At 45.6% G+C, this 15,540-nt stretch overlaps 1 protein-coding gene across 1 annotated transcript in view; it reads right to left on the bottom strand.

The window, feature by feature from the left end:
- GRIN2B (glutamate ionotropic receptor NMDA type subunit 2B) overlaps positions 1 to 15,540 on the bottom strand; it is a 252,762-nt gene that overhangs the window by 169,023 nt on the left and 68,199 nt on the right. Inside the window, exon 2 of the mRNA XM_025204807.1 lies at positions 13,772 to 14,321. Coding sequence (XP_025060592.1) covers positions 13,772 to 14,321 — 550 coding nt within the window. The remainder of the gene's footprint in view (positions 1 to 13,771; positions 14,322 to 15,540) is intronic.

Below are 15,540 nucleotides of genomic sequence, written 5' to 3'. Positions count from 1 at the left end.
GGGACTTGCTGATGGGATAGTGGGCTAGAGAAGCTGGCTCAACTCTGACCACCCGTTCTCATGCTGCTCCTGCTTTGTGCATCACTAGGGGACTCCAGCCCCCAAGGACCCTTCTGCTTTGATGAGGACTGAACTCCTTCCATGTAATAAATGAACATGGCAGAGAAAACTCGAATATTTATGAACACAAGGAAAATAAATCTAGGGGAAAAGAGGAAAATAATTTCCCTAGGCCTGTGAGAGAGTGCACACATGCACAAGGAAGACAGTGACAGAAAGGGAAGGAAGGACAGGCAAAGACAGACCCCTAAACTACATGAAGACACTGGGCAGCCCCCAGCCAACTGCTGCTGCTGGAACTGGGACAAAAGTGAACAGATTTCAGCAGCAGGGATCTCTAATCTGTTAGCAACAGTCATTCCACATGTGACCAGCCAGCACAGCACAGCACAGGGACCCGGTGCCAGCCTGATGGCAGCTGGATGTGCCAACTGCCAGGAGCATAATGAGCTGCTAACAAGACCCCAGCTTAGAAGCTCTGAAAGGTCAAGCAAGAAGTGTGCACCAGCACCCTCCTCTTCCTAAAAACATTACCCCCCTCCAATCCAGATTGACCATTGTATAATCATTTTAATCCCCTTCCCAGCCTTATTCATGGAGCTCCTCAAAGACAAGGGGACCAAATAATTCCACATAACTCTCATTAAAATAAATTACAGTAGCACCGGGTAATTGCTGGATTTAATTTAGCATTGCGCATCTCTTCTTATTTGGGGGGAGGACAGGGTTGGATAAGACAAGGGAGATCCAGGAGAGGTATATGCCAAAAGGAACTAAGAAGCTGTTTGTAAGAAGTCAGGGCACCTCACCCTCACGACCAGCCACAGGCACTCTCCTTGGTGCTGAACTAAGATAGATTCTCTGGGACCAGCATAGGCAGCAACGTGTTTGCATTCAATACAGGTGAAACACGGTCTTGAAGGAGATGGGTCACTAAGTCAATTACACCCCGAGGAAGAACATCGGGACTTTAGTGGTCAGTATTCCCATCTAGCGGAGAAATATATTAATTGTGTGCCTACTACAAGAAATTCTTTGCTCACTTATTCCAATGTTCTACCCCCGCATTCACTCCTGTCCCCTGCTCCCCCACTTAGCTTGTTCCTAGATGCCATAGGGAACATGGCACTGCAGGACTCAAGTTGTGCCCAAGTTGTCTCAACCAGAATAGTTCCCAACCATTTACTTTCAGGTTTCCAAACTGCCTGGCATGGATGATTCCAGATGATAGGTATTTCCTCTAAAGCAGAGGAATCATGTGTGTACATACACATACAAAAGTTCACCAGCTGTTTTTGATGATAAGCTCAGTTCTCCCAATCACTCCTTCCATCTATAATCTCTCTTTGCAAAATCATTTTCATTCCACATTTGGGTTTTTTGCTCCAAAGTAAATGCTTTGATGCTCTCTTTAGTCAAATGAAAACTGGTATGGGCAGCCTGCTGCTAAATGAGGTGCTATTAAAGCCAATCAGTGGAGAACTCATTAGTAACCCTACAACAAACTAGTAGTTATGGCCCAGAATTCACAAGCAGTTTCAACAAGAACCAACCAGTAGGAAAAGGTCACAGCCCATGGAAGACTCTCTGATAATATCAGTGTATACAGACCAGTGGCTGCAAGCATCTATGCAGAAGAGAAAGAGAACAGATTTCTGCTCCCAAAAGGATGTCCCAGGAATAATATTTCTTTCCCATGACACATGACCAAATTCCAGTCTCAAGTTATGCCTGTTTTTTTGTTAGCTTTTTTTTTTTTTTTTTACATTTTTAAAATGCAACTATGGGCAATTGCCCAGTGCTCTAGAGACCAGTCATGGATTAAAGTAACAAAAAAGCAAAAAACTATCGATAAACATATGCAAATCAGCCCACTCCCTACTCAGCAGCCTTGAAGAGAGAGAAAAAAAGATGGTCTTTGCAGCACGCCGGGCAGCCTAACAAACCTGGGCTTTGGCAGACTAAGAAGGGAGGGAGTTCCACAACAAAGTGAAGCAAACCCTATCAGGAACTCCTTCCCATCCCATCTGGAAATCTCACCTGGTATAGCAATGGAATGGGCAGGGTAGTGATTCCCACAAATAAGCAAGGTCCAATTCAACTGACATTGTCACCACTATTTTGCTGGACTGGCAGTTCTAGATTTCTAGACCCATGCCCAGTATCCTTCTGAAGACACCCAGGGCATATACACACCATGGCAGCAGTGTAACCAGGCTGGGACAGCCCCATTAAAAAAAAAAAAATCTCTACCCATATGCTGCAAACCTGAAAATGCACAAGGCCATTCTGGGGTTGTCCCCAGTGGCCACTCTCAAGCATGGTGAAGAACATCTTGCCTGAAGAATGCTCAAGAGTAGCATCACTGGCATACATTTGAGTTTGGACTATGGGATTCAGAGCAGGTGGGAGGAAAGTATCCAGGACTGCCCTAACCAGAGCACATTGTCACCGTGATGTAGATATCCCCTTAGAAACTAAAACAGGCATTTAGTGTCGAGGGGAAATAAGTTTATTTTTTATTTGGAGTCAGTCCCTTCAAGTCAAATCCAGAACAGTTATATGTTGGTGACATAGTCAGTTGCTTGCCTAGATGGGCCAAGATGTCCCCCCACCTTTCATAGTTCTACAGTCACTTGCACCACCTGTATGTTTCATGTGTTTTGATACATTCCAGTCATTTCCAGACAGAAGAGCTTAGTTCATTCTTTTAGCATTCCAACAATAGAATAGGATAGGATCTATAAAGTCTCACTATATATAGAAAATGACACCTACACATGAAACCAGCCTTTCTTGGCATATTATTTTCCTATTAACTAATAGACCCATTTCACCAGTAGGGTTATTGCTAGGAAAAAGCTGCAAGAACCAGTAATCACGATCATAACCCCACAGTTCTAATCTAACTCAAAGTAGTATCAGTTTCAAGACAGACAGGAAACAGTTGCTATGAGAGTATTATTAATATTGAGAAGATGCAGACCAAACACTTACACTGAAAAGCAGCACCACACAAGGTAAAAGCAAGGAGGCTGGATGACAGTCCATTCTTCTCCTGATGCCTTCTCCATACACAGGGATTCATATAAAAATGCATTTCTAGAGGATAGATGTTTTCATAAAAAAGTGAATATAGAAGAGGTGAGAACATAAAATCATAGGAAATTATGGTTGGAAAGGACATCAGGAAGTCATCTAGTCAAATCCCCTAATCAAAGCAGGCCTATGCCCAACTATATCATCCCAACTAAAATTGTGTCTACCCAGGTCTTAAAAACCTCCAAGGATGGACATTCTACAAGCACTTTATGTAACCTGTTTCAGTGCTTTACCACCCTCCTAGTGAGAAAGATTTTCCTAATATCCAACCTAAACTTCCCATGTTGCAACATAAGACCATTGTTCCTTGTTCTGTCATCTGCCAGCACGAAAAAAAAATTAATTCCATCCTCTTCATAACCATCCTTCAGGTAGATAAAGGCTGTTATTAAATCCTCCCTCAATTGCCTCATCTCCAAACTAAGCAAGCCTAGTTCTTTCAGCCTCTCCTCAGAAGTCATCTACCCCATCCCCCTAACCCTCTGTGGACTATCTCCAATTTGTCCACATCCCTCCTGTTGTGAGTGGCCCAAAGCTGGACACAGTACTGCAGATGTGGCCTCACTAGTGCTGAATAGAGGGTAAGAATCACTTGCCTCAATCTGCTGGCAAAACACCTATTAGTGCAGTCCAGTATGCCGTTAGCCTTCTTCATACCAAGGGCCCACTGTTGGTTCATTCAGCTTATCGTCCACTGTAACCCCCAGGTCCTTTTCTGCAGAACTTCTGCTTAGCCAGTCAGTTCCCAGCCTATACTGTGAGTGGGATTCTTCCATCCTAAGTGCAGGACACTGCATTTGTCCTCATTGAATTTCATGAGATTTCTTTTGGTCCCATCCTCCAACACATCTAGGTCATTCTGAATCATAGCCCTACTCTCCAGTTTATCTGTTTCTCACCAAGCTGAGGGGAGTAATTTGCTGAGGGTGCACTCTCTCCCATCTTCCAGATCATTGAAGAAGATATTGAACAAAACTAGCCCCAGGACCAACCCCTGGGGCACTCCACTTGATGCTGGCTGCCAACTAGACATTGAGACATTGATTCCTACCCTTCGAGCCTGATGATCCAGCCAGTTTTCTATCCACCTTGCAGTCCATTCATCTAACCTGTACTTGTTTAGCTTGCTTGTGAGAATGTTGTGGGAAATTGTAAGTAAAGCCAAGGTCAAGGTATACCACATCCACTGCTCTTCGCACATCCACAGAATCAGTCATCTCATCATAGAAGGCAGTCAGGATGGTCAGGCATGACTTGCCCTTGGTGAATCCATGCTGACTGTTCCTAATCACCTTCTCCTCCTCCAAGTACTTAGACATGGATTCCTTGAAGACCTACTTCGTGTTTTTTCCAGGGACTGAGGTGAGGCTGAATGTTCTATAGTGCCTCAGATCCTCCTCCTTCCCTTTCTTAAAAATGGGCACTATGTTTGCCTTTTTCCAATTATCCAGAACCTCTCCTGATTGCCATGAGTTTTCAAAGATAACAGCCAGTGACTTTGCAATCAGATTGGCCAACTCCTTCAGCACTCTTAAGTGCATCCTGTCCAGCCCCATGGACTTGTACACATCCAACTTTTCTAAATACTCCCCAACCTGCTCTTTCACCACTGTCAGTTGCTCACCAACTCCCCAAGCTGTGCTGTGAGGTGCAGTAGTCTGGGAGCTGACCTTACCTGGCATTGAGTATTTAAGCCTTTTCCATATTTGCCACTAGATTGATTCCCCCATTTAGTAAGGGACCCACACTCTCCCTGATCTTCCGCCTCATAGTTTCATAGTAGCTAGAGTCAGGAGGGACCTGAACAGATCATCTAGCCTGACCCACTGCCACAGGGAGAAATGAATGCTGGATTCACAAGACCCCAGACAGGTGATCATCCAACCTCCTCTTGAATTTGCCCAAGGTAGGAGCGAGGACCACTTCTCCAGGAAGTTGGTTCCAGATTCTGGCCACCCTAACTAAAATATTGCCTCCTGATCTCTAACCTAAACCTATTCTCCATCAGTTTATTACCATTGTTCCTCGTCACCCCAGGTGGTGCTGGGGAGAAAAGGGCTCTTCCTATTTGCTGATGATCTCCCCTGATGAGTTTGTAGGCAGCCACCAGGTCCCCCCTCAGCCTCCTCTTGCTGAGGCTGAACAGGTTCAGGTCCCTCCGTCTCTTCTTGTAGGGCCTGTCCTGCTGCCCTCTCACCAAATGGGTGGCCCTCCTCTGAACTCTCTCCAGGCTGGCCACATCCTTTTTAAAGTGCGGCGCCCAGTACTGGACGCAGTACTCCAACTGTGGCCTGACCAAAGTCGCATAGAGGGGAAGCATCACCTCTCTGGACCAGCTTGAGATGCATCTTTGGATGCATGACAAGGTATGGCTGGCCTTGCTGGCTGTGGTCTGGCATTGGCAGCTCATGTTCATCTTGGAGTCAATAATGACTCCAAGATCCCTTTCTGCCTCTGTGCTTTCAAGAGGGGAACTCCCCAGCCTGTATGTGTGCTGTGGATTCCTTCTCCCAAGGTGCAGCACCCTGCATATGTCTACGTTGAACCCCATTCTATTCTCATCTGTCCACTTTTGTAGTCTGTCTAAATGTAGTTGCAGCCTCTCTCTCCCTTCAAATGTGTCCACCTCACCCCACATCTTAGTGTCATCAGCAAACTTGGACAACGTGCTTTAAATCACCTCATCCAAGTCGCCGATGAAGATGTTAAACAGTGCAGGCCCGAGGACCAAGCCCTGTGGTACCCCACTGCTCACATCTCTCCAGGTTGAGTACGACCCATCCACCACTACTCTCTGGGTGCACCCCAGCAGCCAATTTTTTACCCATCCAACTGTGTAGGCATCAATGCCACAGTCACCTAATTTATTGATGAGAGTGGGGTGAGAGACAGTGTCAAAGGCCTTCTTAAAGTCTAGAAAGACTACGTCTACAGCGACACCATCATCCAAGGATTTAGTTACTTGGTCATAAAAAGCTATCAGGTTGGTCAAGCACAACTTGCCTTTGATGAACCCATGCTGATTGCCCCTGAGCATGTTCTCCCCTGCAGGCCCCCCACAGATATGCTCCTTGATGATTCTCTCCAAGATCTTCCCGAGCACCAAGGTGAGGCTTACAGGCCTATAGTTACTTGGGTCCTCCTTCCTCCCTTTCTTAAAATGAGACCACATTAGCTAGTTTCCAATCCTTCGGCACCTGGACAGATGACCACGAATGCTCATACAGCCAGGCAAAGGGCTCCACGATGACTCCTGCTAACTCTTGTTCCTAACATACTTGTAGAAACCTTTCTTGTTACCCTTCACATCCCTTGCTAGCTGCAACTCCAACTGCACTGTGGCCTGCCTGATTTCATCCCTGCATGCCTATGCAATATTCTTACATTCAACCCTAGTCATTTTCCAAGTTTCCACTTCTTGTAAGTTTCCTTTTTGTGTTTTAGCTCACTAAAGAGCTCCCTGCTAAGTCAAGCTAGTTTTTTGCCATACTTTCTAGTCTTTCTGTGCAATGGGTTGGTTTGCTCCTGAGCTCTTAGTAAGGATTCTTTAAAGTACAGACAGCTCTCCTAGACTCCTATCCCCCTCAGACTGGCTTCCCAGGGGAAACTGCCCAAGAGTTCCTTCAGTGGGTCAGTCTGCTTTTCTGCAAGTCCAGGATCTTCACTCTGCTGCTCTCCTTCCTTCCTTTCCTCAGGATCCTGAGCTCAATCATCTCATAGTCGCTGTTGCCCAAGTCATCCACTTCTACATTCCCCACCAATTCTTCCCTGAGCAGGTCAAGAAGAACATGCCTCCTTGTTGGCTTCCCCAACACTTGCATCAGGAAGTTGTCCCCAACACTCTCCAAAAACTTTCTGTATTGTCTGTGCACTGCTGTATTGCACTGCCAGCAGATGCAAGGGCAATTGACGTCCCCCATGATAACCAGGGCCTGTAATCTGGAAACTTCCACTAGGTATTTGAAGAAAGTCTCATCCATCTCATCCTTCTGGTCTGATGGTCTATAGCAGATACTTCCCCCTCCCCCCCGCCCCCCACACACACACACAACATCGCCCTTGTTGCTTTCCTCTCTGACACTAACCCAGAAACTTTCAACTGGCCTATCTCCAGTCTCATACTGTATCTCTGAGCAATATGGCGTTTACATAAAGATAAATTCTTCCTCCTCTCCCCTACCTATCCTTCCTGAACAGGTTATATCCATCCATGACAGTACTCCCTCCAGTCATACGAACTATCCCACCAAGACTCTGTTATTCCAAACACATCCTTGTTCTGTGACTGTGTGAGGACTTCCAATTCTTCCTGCTGGTTTCCCAGGCTGCGTGCATTCATCATGTACAGACACCTGAGATGACTAGCCAATTGCCCTACTTTCTCAGAAAGAATGAGGCGGCCTCCCCTGTTGTCTCCTCCTGCTCTTGCTTCCTCCAGATCACCCACTTCCCCCAGGACTTTGGTCTCCATCCCACAGTGAACGAAAAGCCCTCCTCACCAGGTTAGCAAGCTCACCTGCGAAGACACTCTTCCTTCTCTTTGTCAGGTGGATCCCATCTCTTCCTAGCAATCCTCCTTCTTGGAACAACATCCCGTGGTTGAAGAAGCCAAAGCCCTGCTGCAGGATGCATCCACTCTGATCTGCAGAATGTGTCCACTCCTGCCTGGGCCCTTCCCCTTGACCAGAAGGGTAAAGAACACCACCTGAGCCCTTGTCCCCTTCATCCTTGCACCCAGAGTCCTGTAGTCAATTTTGATCTGCTCAGAGTCCCCCCTGGTAGTACCATTGGTGTCCATGTGGATGAGCAGCATGAGGTAGTAGTCAGAGGGCCAAATGAGTCTCAGTTATCCCTCTGTGACATCTTGGATCCAGGCAAGCAGCAGACTTCCCAAGACAACAGGTCAGACTGGCAGATGGATACCTCCATCCCCCACAGAAGGGAATCACCAACTACCATCACCCATTACTTCCTATTGGTGGCAGTGGTTTCAATCCTCCCAACCTTGGGGAGGCCTGACCTGGCCTCTTCCACTGATGGAATGTGTTCCTTCCCCTGTGTTGCTAGGGCTCCATATCTGTTCTCCAGGCAAACTGCTGCAAGTAAGGATGAAGACTTCTGCCACAGGTCACAAGCTTCTAGCTTCCACCTTTCTGGAAGCCCATGTCCTTTTCCTTGTCTAGTGCTGCCTCTGACAATCCTTCCTCCACAATCCTAGAGGTCTCCTCCAGCACTGAATCGATAAAGTCCTCATAGCAGAGCATGCTTTAGAGCCTTGCCACCCACTCCTGTAGCTCTCTTGCCTACTTCCTGAGGGACACCATCAGGAGACACCACTCACATTGCACAGTCCCCCACTTGGCTGTCACTGTAAGGAACGTGCAAGCCACAGTCTTCATAGTACCAAACTAGTACCTGGGTAGAAGCCTGGATGGTGAGCAGTCCTGCCTGGACAGACCCCTCACAGGTGCAAGCAGAGGAAGAGCTGGCAGCAGCAATGGCTCTGGCACTGCAACAGCCTCCAGACATCTCTTTGCATCCCTTAAGTCCACTGCCTACTGATAACTAGGAAATGGTATTTAGAGGCTTGCTTTTGGGAATTGGCTTATAGGTTAAGTAGATATTATATTAGACTAATGGTGCAGGGCAACAGCAAGGGTTAATTTATTTCCAAAAGCCCGTTTTGTGACAAAGTTCCCTTAAGGCCCACTGTGTCTGCTACAGGCAAGCAGCAAGCAGACACACAGGCTAGGAAATTAAAGACATGTACCACACTGTTCCATAACATGAGATAAAGTGGTACCAGGTCAGAGCGCCCAACTGCAGAGCCTTGGGATTTCTGGTTTTGGGAAACAGACCAAATTAGGATGTGTGCACATGATGGGTTTGTGAAACAAAGGACTATGCTAACAGGACAGAACGTGGACAGTATGACAACCACAGAAAGACCAATTAGCAATGCTCAATAATGAAGAGTCATCACAGAAATAAAAAAAAGATACAAAAGGAAGAATTTCAGAGCAGCAGAGGGTCCCCAAGAGAGAAACCAAAGGCCACTACAAACCCATCCTCACCCAAACCGCTGCGGCGGGAAGGGGGTGTGAAATGGGACTCAGTCTCCAACCTCCTGGCTGTTGACATCTGACATTCAAGATAGAACCTCAGAGTGAAGTTTGCATACTGTCCAGACTTACTCCAACTCTGTGAACCCTGGGAATGGTAGGTATATAGAATTGTTTGCATTATTCTTATCTGCTGTCACCGTGTAGCAACACATTTAACTATTATTGAATGGAGAGGTTGTGGTCAGTCTGAGGGTTTGGGTCTGCCCAGAACAAGATATCTGGGTCATAAATCTCTGCCAATACCTACCTCTTACTGTACCTCTCTGCAAGCAAACCTTCCCTCGCAAACTTTCTGTAGGCTGGCCTTTTCCTTTATAACCTGCTTCCTCTCACCAACCTTACAGTGAAGGAAGATGAGAAAATTTCCAGGCAAACTCCATAGCAAACATGAAGAATTAAACTTTGCTCAGGTGGTTTCCCTCCCTCCCTCTCTCTCCTCCCCTTTCTTTGTCATCTTTCTTTCATCCATGCCTTTATTTGTTTAGGTCTGTAGAAAACCAATAGAGAGCACAGCAAGAAGAAAATGATTATGAGTGCACCCAGGACAACTTGAACTTCTCAAAGAGTCTGACTAGATATAGTCAGGATTCAAACACAGACTCTGGGAAATGACTGATTTATAGCCTTAATTTATAAAGTGCCTTAGCTGAACTAAATTATACTTTTCTCTAGCCTGACGTGTCACTCCCCCTAAGACAGAACAGGAAAATTCCTTCATTGTGTTCCCTCCCTGCTATGGATTTGAAGCAATTGAACCACTTTGGATTAGCTTCAGCATTTTCTGAAATGCTAGTTACATGGCGATGTATTATAACCAGGTCGTGCATGCACTGCAGTAACCCCCCACCCATTGTGCCCACATACATACATTTCTCCAATCTGTGTAGGCATGTTGAGGGGGAACTGCTAGCTGTAGCTGGCTTAATATAGTCCTGCAGGAATCCACTGGCAACCCTACTATTAGTGTTTTAGAAACTGCAGTCCAGTAAAAGTGTCTGACCACTTTTCCTAAACATATCTATTACCCATATTTATTGCATTGTGTAGCGTATATGAAAACTCAATGATCCTTTGAGATGAAAGGGATGAGGAAAAGCATTTCCTAATTGGTACCTATAAAAAATGAACAGGTTTAAAGCATTTAAGACTCCAGTTGAGCAAAGCTCTTCAGCATATGCTTCAAGGTTAGCATATAGGTCCCACTAACCTAAAAGGTCTAATCCAAGGCCCGCTGAACTTCATGGGAGCCTTCCCACTGACTTTGTTGAGCTTTGAATCAATTGCTCAGTGTGTTCCTCCTCCCTTTTCCCCTAATGTTTGAGTTGCGGAATGGAGGATGGTGCAACAAGACGCATGCTGAATTTTGATAAAGATATGACAAAGATTTTCAAAAGTTAGATAAGTAGGAAGGAGCAGAGTCTACAGTTTTAAATATAATTTTTTATTCCCACAACCTCCATTTTTTCAGGTGCCCAACTTGAGACACCTTGAAGTAACTTGGTTTTCTACAGGGAGGTCATAAGTAGGTATCTGATTTTCAGTACATATTTGGGCTTCCAAAAAATCAGTATTCACTAAAAAAAAAGTAGGCCAAGCAGTGCCTTGAAGTGGCAGTTGATAACTTTGTATCTATTCTCTTGAGAATCACTCATTCAGAAGAGTAACAGAGAAGGAACTCTAAGGTTCAGCTGGAAGGAAGAGGACGAGGCTATTGATGAGCTTAAAACCATCTCAAGATGTAGAGACAACAAAAGCTAGACTGGAAGAGTCAAAGAAGAGGATAAAATCTTGACAATAATGAATTGACAAAATGCTTAAGCACTAGCAGAACTAAAAGAAACTCTTCCCTCAAGCCCCACCACTAGGACTATATAAAACAATACTGGACAAAGCAGTGAAAGCCAGTCTCCTGCTGACATAAATGGTGCATTAGGCTTTGAAGGGAAGTTTTCTTCTGTTGTTAATTTTGTTCTACAATTTAATGCTGTTCTCCCTTCCCCACCCTCTACCTGAGGTAACTGGGAAAGACCCTCCAATCCTCTTCACAAACAAACTTCATCTCTTTAAAAATGATCCAGCTATGATTCCGATGCAGAGGTTTAATTAAGAAACATCGAACACATATGTTGTTATCAGTGTGAACTAGAAATGACAGCAGATGTAAAAAGCTACTAGTTAATAGCATGCCATTTAGTCAATAACTACAAGAGAATACTGTGCTGATCAGTAAGGCCTAATTCTTCAGAAGTGCTGAGCACCTAACACTCCAGTTGGCATCAGTGGGAGTTTTAGATGTTCATCACCTGTGAGAATCAAGTACTAATTGTCTACGAAATACATATTCTCTGTCTAAAAAAACTTGGACATCTGCTACATATTATAACTAAAGAATCAGAGCACACAAGCCAGCGAGTGGGAATGCTGGATTGACCTACCCTGCTTAAGAAAAAAAAAAAAAACCCACAGGAATGCTGTGTTCTTTTTGGAGCCCTCTTTTTGAGACCATAGCTTGGATTCTCCATGACTTAGTCCACCTGCAGCAATGGGAATAACCAACCCAAGGATGTCTAAACACAAAAAAACAGAGCCGTGTGTCACTAGAGAATGACAGCCCAGGATACATTTGGTAATTGTAGATTTTGCCTCCCTCTCAGCTTTCCCACTCATCTCTTTGCCTGGATTTCTGCGATGTTGTGATCAGTAGGGTGAGGAAGGAATCTCTAGGATTAGAGTGCTAATCTGGAGACTTGGTTTAAATTCCTGGCTGTACCATAGATTTTCTTTGCGAGTTTCAGCAGATTCTCTAGGGACAGATCCACAGAAGGACTAAGGTATTGTAGCATCTACTTTTAGGTGGCAAGTCTCCCTATGCAATGCACAGGGAGTTAGGTGCCTTAGAATAGGATCCACAAAAAAAACAGCATGCTAAGTGGGCAGGTACCTAAACTGGCTCACTGGAAATGCTGAAGAGAAGGGAGTTAGTTGCCTACAGATGTGTCTATACTGCAGCTCTCACAGATGCACTAAACTAGCTTTAAAATAGCTACTTCAGGTACCAACAGGAGTGAAGCCACAGCAGCACACACCAACTACTTGAGTATTTATCCAATTTTCTGAGTGACATTTGCAGTACATGCTGAGATCCTTGCTGCCACAGTTATGCAGCTCACAGTATTCAAGCTACATAGTTTAACGCTAGCTCAGGTATGACTACACTACACTCACAAGTGTATGTTTGTGATTAGTACAGCCATACCTTAGATTACAGCTGCAGGGACGTGTCTATCTCCACTTCAGATTTACAGCCACAAGTCATCTTCTGAATTGGCACCTAAAGGCATATCTACATGACAATACACTGCCATGTAAAGATACCTTGAAGCTGTGTTACATTACCTGGGCTAATTAACCCTAATTTATTATTCCAGACAGCATGCCACACTAACATGGCCATACTGTTTCTAACACTTTAGCTCAGGTATCTCCATATGACATGTCACTGACAGTGCCTAGATGGAGCCCCTGTAACCTGTTGTCAATGAGAATGGAACCCAAGACCTTCTAAATCCAAATACAGTAAAAGATGTGTTATCCAGCATCCATGGGGAATGGGGAGCGCCGGTTAATCAAATATGCCAGGTATCTGAAAGGCGTCTTTGCCTGTTCCAGCCACCGCCCCTCCCGCTGTGTCGAGTGAGCCAGGGCTTCCACTCCCTGGCATCAGTGTGGCGGGGGACAGGGAGGGAGGCCCCCATGCAGGCTGCTTTGCCCCAGGTCGTGGTCCAAAGTCAGTGAAGTGGGATTTGGTGAAACCGGAAGTGCCATGGTGGGACTTCCCGTCTCACTTTTGCCGCGTCAATCGGCATGCCGGTTAATAGAGCATACTGGTTAATAAAGTGCTGGATAACACAGCTTTTACTGTATATGATAGAAGCCTGCCCAAGCAAGGAGACCCAAGTCTGAGGCTGAGTTTGGTGCAGATGTGGCTAACAATGAATGCCCCAAACTGCTTTTAGGAGTGGACAGAGTCCCACACTGAGTGCCTGCAGCTACATACCCTTTTATGAAAAGACTTTCTATTGAGATATTTATGGTTCATTCTTTTTGCACAAGAAAACACATTCTTGGAACAGTTCCCACAGACTTTTGTATTATGCTATCATTGTCCATCCACCTTCCAGGCATGTTGGCTCCTGTTTCATGCTGAATTGCCTGCCATTGCCACAAAGAGCTGTTGCGGTGGCAGTGCAAAAGGACATACCACACTTCAGAACTGGCCCAAATATCAAAAGCCCTCCATTTGCCCAGCCTCCAAAAATACTACCTGTTTTCCCCACTTTCGCCTGAATGTTACATGATTCCCAAGAATCGGTGCGAAGAGCATATGCCTGCCGTGACCCCTACTTTGTGATGCTTACCTGACCCTTCCCCTTACCTGTTGAGCATGTTGGACTGGTATATCCTTTTTTCCTGGGTGTTATAACAGCTGCTCTTGGGCTCAGGGATGAAGCTGTGTTCAGACAGCATGTCAGAGGCAGCCGTGGTGATTATGGCTATCCCATCCCTCACTCTGGCAGGAAGACCATAGTCCCACTCATCATATGAGACAGAGATGAGCCCAGTGGGGAACTCAGATGGCACTGTGTCTGTATCGCCTGCCACCAGGCTGGGCACGATCCATGTGTAACCATAGCCTGTCAGACCCACAGAGTTGGCTACCTCAAAGATATAAGTTGCCTCTTCCTTGGTGCAGTAGAGGAGGATAACAGGACTCTGTAGCTTCTTGAGCTGGTTCTGGATCTTTGAGTCCCCATCATCTAGGGACATATCCAGCAGGAGAACCTCCTCCAGCTCCCAGCCCACAAAGCTGTGCTCAATGGTGCTGCGAATCTTGTTGACAAAGTCCTGGTAGCCAGGGAAGTAGGTGGTGACAATGGAAAAGATATACCAGTCATATTCTTCCATAATGTTGAGCATGACAGAGGCTTGCTGTTCTATTGATGGGCCAAACTGGAAGAACATGGATGATTCATCCTATAAGAGAATCAAAAGAAGAGAGAGAAAACAAAAACAGGTCAAAATAAATAAAAATCAGAGTCCCTAGCCAATTCCAGTGAGGAAGGAGAAAAGACTAGGTTGCACCCCTTCACTTTGGAGTTTGGGCTTGGCTCAAGGCTTCTTAACAGAGCTAGGCAAATGGGAAGAAAATAAATCTTTTTTATGGTGCTTTTTCTTCTTTTCTTTTTAGCAGTGGCTGTTTAAATCTGCTCAGAGGTCTGGAAGGTTAGAAGCAAATCTGGCATAGAGGAATGTATGGCATGTAAATGAGGTGGTCAAAATGTAGAGAAAATGCAGATTATTCCATAATTAAAGAGATTAATGGACTTAATTTTGTTTATCATAACATCGTATTTGACATAAACAGAGATACACTACAGTGTGCAAAACTATAAGTGTTTTGGCAGGGGTTCGGGATACTCGCAGTAAGTGACACTCGGATATACAAAATTATTGCCAAAAAGCAGATATATCACCATTTTGCATAGCAAATTTTGTTTACACTTTGTTTTAAAGGAAAGCTTTTAATATTTCTATTGGCATAATTTTTCATATCCTTCCATCAAAATCATTACAATACTGTTATCAACATGCTCATATTTCATAGTTTCATAGTTTCTAGGGTCGGAAGGGACCTGGGCAGATCATCTAATCCGACCCCCTGCCATGGCAGGAAAGAGCACTGGGGGTCAAATGACCCCAGCAAGATGGTCATCTAACCTCCTCTTAAAAACCCCCAGGGTGGGAGCCTGCACCACCTCACTTGGAAGCTGGTTCCAGACCCTAGCCGCCCTGACCGTGAAGTAGCGCCTCCTGATGTCCAACTTAAACCTTCCCTCCGCCAGCTTGTGACCGTTATTCCTGGTCACTCCTGGCGGCGCTCGGGGGAACAGGGACTCCCCCAGTGCCTGTTGATCCCCCCGACTAGTTTATAGCAGGCCACAAGATCCCCCCTCAGCCTTCTCTTCTGGAGGCTGAACAGGTTCAGGTCCCGTAACCTTTCCTCATAGGACCTACCCTGCTGTCCCTTGATCATGCGAGTGGCCCTCCTCTGGACCCTCTCAATGCTGTCCACATCCCTCTTAAAGTGCGGCCCCCAGAACTGGACGCAGTACTCCAGCTGCGGCCTGACCAGTGCCGCATAGAGGGGGAGGATCACCTCCTTGGTCCTGCTTGAAATGCATCTGTGGATGCA

Source organism: Alligator sinensis, unplaced genomic scaffold, assembly GCF_000455745.1.
Source record: "Alligator sinensis unplaced genomic scaffold, ASM45574v1 scaffold166_1, whole genome shotgun sequence".
Classification (NCBI taxonomy): Eukaryota; Metazoa; Chordata; order Crocodylia; family Alligatoridae; genus Alligator; species Alligator sinensis.
The sequence above is the reverse complement of the archived record's forward strand: the minus strand, read 5'-3'. Positions and strand labels throughout refer to the sequence as shown.